This window comes from Vicugna pacos, chromosome 2 (assembly GCF_048564905.1).
Source record: "Vicugna pacos chromosome 2, VicPac4, whole genome shotgun sequence".
In the NCBI taxonomy this organism is placed as follows: domain Eukaryota; kingdom Metazoa; phylum Chordata; class Mammalia; order Artiodactyla; family Camelidae; genus Vicugna; species Vicugna pacos.
The window spans coordinates 8,103,679-8,114,808 of NC_132988.1; the positions used below are offsets into that span (position 1 = coordinate 8,103,679).

Sequence of the window (11,130 nt, forward strand, 5' to 3'; positions counted from 1 at the left end):
TAGGTGCTCAGTATACACTTACGAAATGAACTGACTTTTCTCATCAGTCCACACTAAGCAAAAATCTCAGAAGAGGTCAGAGTCTTTCTCAGTCAGAGCAAAAAATCAGATAATGAAAATTTAATTCTTCAAATTCAAGAGAATCCTCAAGGAATGAGTAAGACCTCAACTCAATCTTCTCAAAAAGAAAGTAAAAAAGGGAGGCCTCCAAGTAAGCTTCACCGCCCGGGATGGGTGCAGATGTCTCAGGTTTGCCGCAGCAAACACCGCTGCGGTGATTAGATTAACACTGCCCCCCCCACCCACCCCCCCCCCCGCTAACACAGCAGCTGTCCCTGCTAAGACAATGAACAAATCTGCTCAGAATCATAATCCCCTTCGAGGAACAAAAATCAATCACTTTGCTTTTCCATAAGTGAGAAAGGACATGTGTGACAGAAACGAGGAGAAACATACAGACACACTCCAGTAACGACAAGAAAGGAAGCAGAACACATATTACAGGACACTACCACCTTGACAGCGCACACAGGATAAAAAGAATCAGAAGAGGCATACTGATAAACCAAAAAAATGAAGGTAGAGGTGATGAGGGAAATCTGGGCCAGTCTTCATCATATAAACAAAACCAAGTATAAGGAAAACAAAAGACAAGACTACTTACAGTAGCTGAGGAAGATTAAAGTGTAGGCCTGACTTACCCTAAAACCCTCATGGCAAGATGAATGAGAGGGTAAGAAAGACTCCTTCTATTCTGTTTATCCAATAAAGACAAGAATACATTTGGTTATTTAAATTTAATAAAGTAAAATTAAACTAAATTTTAAATGCAGTCTTCAGTACCACTAGCCACATTTCAAGTACTCAATACAGTATGAAGACAGCATCAATAAAGGACATTCCCATCACTGCAGAAGATCACCTGCACAGCACTGTTTCACATCCTCATACAGCCAAAGAGCCCTCTATTACAAAATACATATATACCCAGGAGTCAGAGGATCAATCTACTTTTGGCCATTAATGCAAGGATAATTTTTAAGACCACATTATAACAGCATGCACCATGTTACTGTTAATCAGGAAGTTCAATTGACCACATTCCCACATTGCTAAGCAGGGTTCACAAGAACTAAATAAAGAGCTGACTGGAATCTCCCTGGTGCTAGTTCTGAATCCGTGCCTCCCTACTCACTACCTCAGGCAAGTCTCTTTCTGGGTCTTAGTTTTCTCAACTATAAGTAGTGAGAAACTAAGCAAAAAAAGTTCTGAGTAATTCACACACGTGATTAACGATACAATTTTAAAAAGACATGTAACAGCACGTAACCAAAATGACAGCACATTAATACAGAAATTACATGCGAGACACGAACAAGCTACTCTGATTCTGGAGAAAAGATTCTTACAGCTATGGCGATAAACAAATGCAAGGTCCCAACCACACTTCTGAAATAGCTGAGGAAGACCAACGACTGTCTGTTCTAAGAACAGTACTACATTCTGATTCTCGGACATGTGTGTGGCCAGTACAGCTGCTCAGTGAAACAAAATATCCCGATGAGTAGCACGTAACATTAAAAATCCACCCTCTTAAAAATTAAATTGTAGACACTTTAGTCAAAAATGGGTGTCTAAGAATTCCAGCCCAAAAACGGAAGAAGCTAGTGGGTCAAAAGCAGCCCTCTGAGAAGAGGTTCATACGCTACAGTGGCCTTGACTTTCCTACCTCTATGAAGGCCCGTCACTGGGGAAGGAAAAAAAAATCAGTAACTGATGATCTTCTGAGGCAAAATTATCTAAAGAACCTCGACCTAGGTTTTCACTCACAAATACAGGAAAAGGGCAGCAGAAGGCGGGAAAGGACTCAAACATTCCAAAAGGCAACAGATCTTTTCGGTGCTAGTTTGGGGAAGATTTCAAAAAGTGGAATGGAACTTCTGGACCACTTTCTCATATTACCCAAGAAGAGAGGACATGCATGTGGCAGCCAGTTACCTGATGCTACTAGGTGAGCCTTCACTTTTCAGATATGGTTGGAAAGTAGGATCCAATCCCTGCAGGACTGAGTGCCATGATTGGGAACTTTATTTTTCCTATAGCTGGTAAAACATATTGGAAAAAAGAATGGATTAGGTCCGTACACTGTGTGTCGACTATGACTGCACAGAACACTTAGTCGATTTCATCAGCTTCTCCAAGGGAAGAGCTTTTACAACATTCCGTGGAACTCAGCCATTTCTTTGGCTGTCACCAGCAAGCATCAACTGCTCTTATTACTAATTACCCTATCACATATGGCACTGAATTTAGATTCACACTAGCCCATTAAATATTTTCACCTAAAAACTAAAGTCAAAACTTCTTTGAAGTCTGTTTATAATAAAATACATGTTCTCATTCCATTTTTCTCTAAAATTACTGTCACAAAAACAAAGTTCATAAGAGTATCTTCGAAAGTTGCCTGGCATAAATATAAAAGTAAAATAAAATCATAAACCATCTCAATAAGAAAAAACCCTCAATGATGAATATAATCCTAAACATTATCTTTTATGTTAACTAAGGAGCCCATATTTTACCAAATCAGGCTTTATTATATACCACGAAGATGAAAGCACTGCCAAATAACTGTAAAACTAATAAATGCCATCAATTATTAGTCCCAATTTTTCATAAGCATTGAAAGGTTAGTAAGTGCCCATTTTAGAACTGATGGCAATAATTGTATGGATGATGAATGAATGAAGAAAGAAACATTCCCTGAGCCCCTAGAGCGTAGCTGACACTGGGAACACAACTCTCCTGCAGCAGGCTTGGTCCTTTAATTGGGAAAAGTTCAGTCTTTCCACGCAGATCCTATCCACCCTTATTCTGAGGTCAAGCTGTGATGCGGTCGCTGACCACCGCCGTCCAAGTTACCTTCCCCTCCTTCCGCTCAGCCCTCAGGCTGCTTGCCGGTCCGTCATCACCTCCCTGGTGGTGCCCTGCTTTCAGCAAAGTGTGTATGCTCGCTCTCCAACTGGATCCTTCTCTACGGACCTTTGTCTTTATCCCCTAAAGCAATCACAGCTCACCAAAATCAACTGGGAACTAATAAATGGAACATTTCTATGTAATAACGATCACATATGTGTATATACAGGACACATACGGACACTCTGCTGAATAAAACAGTATTCAGGATTATTTGTGTGTGAAATAAACTTTATTGAAATAACTTTGTACAGTGAAGCCAAAATTGTTATTTTTAGAAAAATCTGAACACTGTCTTAAAAAAGCACCAAGTATTAATGAAAAATTATCTTCTTTTAATTATATAAGCCATTTCTTAAATATCAGGCATTTTGAGAATAATGTTAATAAGTGTCATCAGTATTGTAAGATACAATGTATTAATTCCAAATATACTAGAGTCATAAAAAGCTGAAGTTGAATAAGGCTCACATTTAGGACAAAACTTATAAAACCAAGTTAGGCCCTAAAAACAACACATTCTATCAACAATTATTAGGAACAAGGTGCAATACAATTCCAAGATGGTGGGAAACCAAAAGGCTATGAAATAATCCACTGTTAACTTCAGACCACTTGAGGTGACCCCGGTATTTCCACATCCTCACATTAGGCTGTTTCATGATACGGGTCTGCACTGCCAGAATCAGAAAGAGAAAATGTGTACCCAACCTAACTACAACTACAAAAAGTGTCAACCTAATTATATTGCATTAGTTTTACAATATAACATACTCAGTCTCTAAATTATGATGGTCAATTTACCACGAACTGCCTACAAGCATTAAGGTTTTTTCTTGGTCATACTATATTATGTGTAAAAATAATATGTATTTCTCTGTTGCAGTATTATCCATGTTTTATTTCCATAAGCACTATAATCATAATTTTTAAATATGTAAAAATTTCAGGCTTTCAGAAGAAAAAACAATAGGCACTAATTTATACAATTCATTTCTGGTTAAGACTTCAAAATGTCACAATCCCGTAAATGTTTTTAGGATTCTAAATTTTAATTACATCTGATTTATCTGAATGAGGAGCTGAGGGCATAAATTGCTGAGAAAACTTTTCAGAAAGCACCTAATTTTCCAATTCGTTGAAACCCTGAATAACCCCTATGTGGTGTAACGTGGCTCCAAAGCTGTAACGTGCACGCTGCTTTACGTTTACTGTCTAGGTTACACATAAACCTTCTCAGTATTAAAGGGTCTATGTTCAGAAGAATGATTCCACTTGGTTAACTTTAACGTCATGCATTACATCACTGTGACATTGAGAAAAGAGACATTAGTACCACGCTCCTTCTCAACACCTCTATGGCTGACCAGTGCCTCTGTTTTCCTCCTTCTCCCATCTTTTTTTAATCAAGTTATCACTACATCCTGTCATGCCAAGGGACTGAACAATCTCGAGAGTCCTTCACTGTAGCTCCCATCTGCCTACAGTTAAAGAGCTGTATGTTAGTAGTTAAATCTCTAGGATCTAACTTGCCAACAATGAAAAAGATAGAAAAAGCTGGACCCAGGGAGGCGACATTCTTGCCTGACAAACAGACTGAATGGAGGTAAAACTTAGGCTCAGCATGTCTGAATGACATAGGAAGCAGCCTAGGATACGAGACACTTTAAAAAGAGGCAGGACATAAACTCGGTTAAACTGGGCATGCCTACATTTTAAAGATCTCCAAGACCCCGCACAAACTCAGAATCTGGTACTAACTGTTTGGCCCATTTTAATTTCTGTATACCTTTTAGCAAAGACAACAGTGTATTTCACTGATCTTCAGGATTTCATTAGGAAATTAAGTAACTACCTAGAGCAAACAACTCCACTGCACAAGCCCTGCTGCCTAAGACGACACGTCCCGGCAGACCTGACCCAACGGCACACTCGATACCGCCAGAGCCAGCTGTAACAAAAGAGGGGACACTTCCCAGAAGAGAGGACTGTCATCTTCTGGGGAAAAAAAAACAAAAAACAAAAAAACACAACCCTAAGCTAAGTAACAGGACTGTGCCAAAAGCTGGTGAAGAAATATGGTACTAGTGGCCAGTTCACGGAGGAGTTGAAAGTAGAAGGTACCAATTCTGAGCCAGGGACAAGAAATCCATGTACAAGCTAGAACTAAAAAGATGAATCTACAGGTAGACATAGGAAGTCAGCCAGTAAAGAAAGAACACAGCGACACTCAGAACTATGAGACTGCCCACGAAGTGGAGAAAAGCAACAGCGTGGCCATCCTCACCAGCCCTCTGTGGCTTTCCCAGCCAGGCAAGCTCACAGTGAATCCCCTTCTCTTGACAGCACCCGAGTCTCTGCTGCAGCCAAGAGTCCATTAAGTCACACGTAGTTACTGCTGCTAAGCAGCTCGAAAGGCTAACTCGTGTCACTGACTGAACAGCATCCCCTTCTGAAATGGTCTCAGCCTCCCTTTCCGTGACAGAGAACCCACTCCCTGTGGTTGTACGAGGTGGATACCACCCACCCAACCCCCACCCCCTTCAAAATACACTCTCGAGCATCCCTTCTGTCACTGGGCTCTTACACACTTGCCCACATGCTCTCTGTCTCAAGCATACACTTTCCTACACACTCTCCACACCAGCAGGAGTGACTACGTAACTCAGGTCCAGGCGACCGAAACACCCACTTCACTAGCCTCCATCACATGTTCAGGCCTGCATCCCAGGCGCCCAATCAACCAGGGAAAGTTCACTCCGTGACTTTCATACAGGAGAATCAGTGGCCAGACCACTAGCCCCATGGAAAAGCACCTACTGAACGACGGAGAGCAGAATCCTGAATGTACTGAAAACTTGCCGCCACACCGTCACTGGCCCTATTCAGGGCCAAGTCGTTCTCTTCCCCTGAACTTCAGAGCTCAAGACCTGAAGGAGTCCCCACACATTCTTCCAGAGCCCTAGGTCACACGGCAGCCCAGGGAGCTCACTCCGCCACTTCTCTAGCAGCGGAGTGGTCTAAAGTCTACGATCTTCTAGTACGTTTACTTCCCAATCATAAAAATATAAAGTAAACAGCTAGTTAAGAATCCAAAACTTTAAAGACGATTACTGCCTCTTCCATCCTTCCCAAAGATCCCTCGGAACTGGCACAGAAAGGAACACGCCAGCCCACTCTCCTGAGTTTTGAAAGCTAACATACTTCCCAGCAAAACTGTGATTTTCTGATACGAGCCTAGCATACAGCCACACAATTCAGTAGCACTTCCAGCAATTAACTGTACTTGTCTGTGCTGTATTTACCGCCTGTCTCTCTGCAGCAGCTACTACGAGAGCAGAAGCTGGAGGGGTCTTGTTCCTAACACCTGGCACATGGCAGGTGTGACAGCAGTTTAAAAATGAGTGTATATAGGATGCCCATCCACTCACTCATGCACAACCACGTATAACTGCTGACTGAGAACCCGTTACCTGTAAAACACTCTGCTGGGCATGGGAGCCACAAAGATCAGGCATGAACTCAGTCCTCAAGAACATGCTTCCTGGCCACTTTGTGGACAGGGATCCTTTCTGATGAAAATATGGGCACTCCATCCAGAAAAATACTTAGGTAAATTGACTAAGACTTTGCATTACATTTTAAGGGATTCCAGAGTGAAAAAGTCCAGATCTAGTAAGATAGGAAAAATCAAACACACACACGTGTCCTTTATTTATTGATTTTCATACTCTAAGAAAGAACTTCAGTCAAAAGGTGATCAAGATAAGTGAAAAGACCAAACAATCTCCCAATACTTTCAGAAAACAGTCCTAAGCTGGGCAAGCCTTTGTGTAAAAACACCACTGAGAGTTCAGCGTCCACAGTACGAGAGCACACATCACTGATGAAGCCGCATACAAATCCCAGGGCTCGCAATACAGGAGGCATAAGTGAGATAAGGAATTTCTTATTATGAGAGAAAAAGCAGTAATACTGATGGGACACAGTCATGAAAAAGTACCTGAATGCCTCTAGGCTTTAATTTTCTTTTTGAAATCATGCTTTACTATTATTTCACTGACCTAAGTGTTATATAATTGTAATTAGTGATCATTAAATTCTTGAAAAGCATTCATAATAACTAAGTGCACGTGGGAGTGGTGAGAATAAACAGGCGGCAATACAGCCTACGCTGTGAAATTCTGAGAAGCCTTCCTCTTGGATCATAAAGTTTCAAGCAGACTACCAAAACCTCCTAGGAACAGCTTACTTAAGAGGAACAGCTTATTTAAGAGGAAATACCACATAAAAGTTTACTTTATTAAAAAAACCTACAAAACGCCAGTAAATACTATTCCGCAATAAACAAGTTTTCTCCAACTGTAATCATAAAAATGCTCCATAAACTTCAATTAACAGAAATCCTCAAAAAAGCAACCGATCTAATTTCACTGTTTCTCTAAACACATTCAATCAATTAATAATTTCAGTTGCTAGTGAGCAAACTTTTCTGACTTGTGAACAACAACAAAAAGAGCTGTAAATCTTCACAATCTTTAGGGAAGGTAAAAAATGAAAAGCAGCAAGCTAAACTGGACGCTCAGCACAATTATCAACTGTCAGAGTTAGAAGCAGTCTGAGAAAGTATTCAGATCAATCCTCTCTTTAAAAGGAAAGCCAGGACATGGCAAAAGTATGACCAATAAGAATGGTCTTCAATTCAGAGAGAAGATATAGACCAAATGAGATCAGTATCAGTACCATAATACAGTTCAGGACATACAAGTTAAGTTCAGTAACAAATCTAAGTACTTACGCTAAGAAGTAACTCATCTTTTGTTTTAAGAGGAAAGTTCTTATTTTCCTTCTCAACTTGAAAATCATCTTCTCCATCTGACAGCACTGGAGGAAGTGATACACGAGAAGAAGATGATGAGGATGACGAGGAGGAAGAGGAGGAGCTTGAACTATCAGAATCTGTCTCACTGGAGAGAAGAAAAAGTTGAAAACAGTAAAAAAAAAAAAAAAAAAGCATTATCATGTTGGTATTATGTAAGATTTTCCAGCTAGGAAATACCTATTTTACTAGACGTTTACAGTTGAAGCTAGCATTTCATAAACCCACTGATCACATTTTCAAAGCCCCTGCTATAAAAACCCTCTTATTACAAATGCCATACCTCTGTCTGCATATAATTATGTGACAAACCACTGGCAGTATTCCGGGCAAGGTACCTATTAGTTACCAAGGACCAGATCACAATTAAGCCAAGGAAGTTTCTTCTCAGTCTTCAGGTAATTTGGAAACTTCTTGAAGTTACCAACCATGCTGAATAATCTACTCTCTGAAAACTCCTTTGGCCCTTGACTTCCACATAATCTCTCTCCTCTTGGTTTAAATCCTGTTTGCTGGTACCCTCTTCCACCCCCTTTATGCGCTGTTTCTAAGAGTTCTGTCCTCATTTTCTCTTCTCTCTGGTACTCTTTCCTCAGATAATCTGTCACTCCAATGAGTTCAGTCGTTACTGATGTGCAGGTTAAGTCCAAAATCTTCAGCCGTGATATCCCTAAGCCCCACCCCTAATCTCTGGCGGCTAACTGGCAACTGCAGTATGAATAACCAACACACATCTCCTACTTACAGCTGGTTAAACGGAAAAAAACAGTGCATCCTCCTAACTAAATCTGCTTCTCTCTTTGAACTTCTATTTTATTTCATTGTTTAGTCCTCAATCCAGTCAAAAGCCATAGGTACCTTGGAATCATCTCAAGCTATTGCATTCTTACAGCCAATGACAAAACTGGTAACAAGACTTCATTCTACTGGAAAAATCTGAATACAGAGTGAGTATCAGGTGCTATTAAGGCATTAGGGTTCATTTTACTATGATTGATAATGACATGGTGGTTCTGTAAAAAGTATTTTATCAGAGATGCATAGCAAAGAACTCAAAGGTAAGGTGGCATGCTGTCTGAGATTTGTTTTAAGATTATCAGGTTAAAAAACAAGTTAGAAATGTATGATAAAACGAGACTAGCAAGATACTGGAAACTGTCAAGTTTGGTGATGAGTATATGTGCGTTCATTCTATTACTCTGTACTTTTTAGCACAGAGTTATATGGAGCTATGTGAAATTTGAAAACGTCCACAATAAAATGGTAAAAGTTTTATCTGTAATCCGATGCTCCAACTTACATCTCCATATCAGAACTGTTCTCTGAACTCATTATCCTACCGCTTACCAGATACCTCCAATTTTGCTGTGAGAGAAATCTCAAATTAACTGTCCAAATTTAACATTCCTATAGGTCTACAGCCTCCATTCGGGGTAAGCTACTCCTCATCTCAGTAAGCCGCGCCCCCACCCACCCAGCTGATGTCTCTTTGCCTAAGTCACGACCACATCTATCAGTGAGCATGACCAGGGAGACTTCAAATGATTTACTCCAGACACGGTCACGTCCTCGCCAAATGCAACATCTTTCCAACCGCTTCCACACTAACCCCGGCCAACCTTGATTCACTGCTTCCGCTCTTCAACTCAGTTCAGCTCCATCTCTACAAAGCAAAACTTACGCTTAAAATTCTTCAAAAGTGTCTCTGGCACCACGGAATTAAAACCTTAACATGGCCAGTGGATCCTACTGGGCTGGGCTCTCCGATTACTTTCCCAGTGCTTTGCTGGTTCCTTCCTGATTTTCATCGACTCTTATTGACTGACTGACTGATCGGTTTACTTTTATTTTCCGTTTCTCTCACTAGAATATAGAGCAGGGGTCGTGTCTACTTTGCTCATCGGTTCAGTATCGCACGACACACTCGAACACTTGTAGACAATGTTCAGCGTGGTTTAGCAACGTCACGCCTAAATCCCCTCCCACCACAGAACTTTCCTATTGAAAAAACACTGCGGACCGGGGAGAGCCTCCTGTAAAACCTACGCAGAACATACAATGTAACAGTAAAAGGACACTGTTTCGCTAATTTCATGAACACTAGCTCACCACAGGGATTCTGCGAATTAACGAAACTGCCAGGAGCCAATATGGAAACACAGAATCTAACCGAGGCTCCGTTTATCCGGTTCAAATCACAAGAGCACACACTCAACTTGATGGGGAAAAGTCAGATCCGACACAAACTGTAAAGATGTAACGACAAAAGGACAGCCGAGTTACGGGAATAATCCCAAACCCTCAGGTGCTCCGTGCTCTAACTGAAAGTGCACCACGTACACAGCACGCTCATACCCCAGATTTACGGAGAAGGGGGCTGACGGCGGGGCTCGCGTCCCCAGGGCAATGAGCCGGGACGGCGAGGAGCGCGGCCCCGGCCTCCCGACCCCTTCCCTCCGGCCGTCTCGGCCCGGCCCTCCGCGCGCTCCCGGCCGCCGGGCGCCCGACCTGTCCGAGTCGGAGTCGGAGTCCGAGTCCGAATCCGAGTCCGACGTCTCCGGGCAGCTCCCTCCGGGAGGCGGCTCCGGGAGCGACTGTGGCGCGGGTTGAGGCGGCTGCTCCCCCGCAGGGTCCGGGCACCCCTCGTCCGCCCGCGGCACAGCGACCGGAGCGGGGTCCGGAGCCGGCACGGCCAGACCCTGGGCCACCGCGACGCCGGCGCTCCCGAATTTCAGAGTCTGCAGCTGAGCGGCAGCGGCCTCCACCACCTCCATGGCGCCGCGCTCGGGGTCTCGCTGGGGAGATACAGCCCCTCCGCGGCGGGGCGACGCGCCGGCCCGCTTCCCGCGCTCCTCAGGTAGCCGCACGCGGAGCAGTCCGGAGACGCACCCCCGCTGCGCACGCAGCGGCACTTCCGGGGAGCGCGTGACGTAACGCGACGCGCCGGCGTCCGTTCGGGCGGGGCGGAGGGGGCTGCCACAGGCCTTTGGGGCAGAGACCCCGCGGGGTCCTAAAGCCGCCGGTTTCGCTGCGTCCTGGGAACTGCTGCTCGTCCGCAAGGGCAGATGGCGAGGCTTTCCTTCTGCTGGATCTGGGCCATTTCCACTGAGACTGAGCTGTGAAGAGGAAGATGGCAATCTAGGGGTGGTGCATGGTTATGCGAGGCTCTGCACATCAGAAACTTGAGCCCGGGAACTACTTCTAGTAAACTTCATTTAGGTTAAGTGTATTTACAGCCATCCATAGACAGCAAGCGCGTTGACCACTCATCTCAA

General features: G+C 43.3%; 1 protein-coding gene across 5 annotated transcripts in view; it reads right to left on the bottom strand.

The window, feature by feature from the left end:
- The window catches only part of NAF1 (nuclear assembly factor 1 ribonucleoprotein), a 37,325-nt gene extending 26,563 nt beyond the window's left edge, over positions 1–10,762 (bottom strand). For all 5 annotated transcript variants that reach the window (XR_012079386.1, XR_012079387.1, XR_012079379.1 and 2 more), the window contains exons 1-2: positions 10,364–10,762; positions 7,775–7,943 (exon numbers count right to left, since the gene is read on the bottom strand). Coding sequence is in view for 1 of the 5 variants with exons in the window: in XM_031670243.2 (XP_031526103.2) it covers positions 7,775–7,943; positions 10,364–10,629 (435 nt within the window). In the remaining 4 variants the exon portion in view is untranslated. The remainder of the gene's footprint in view (positions 1–7,774; positions 7,944–10,363) is intronic.
- Between the last annotated feature and the right edge of the window lie 368 nt (positions 10,763–11,130).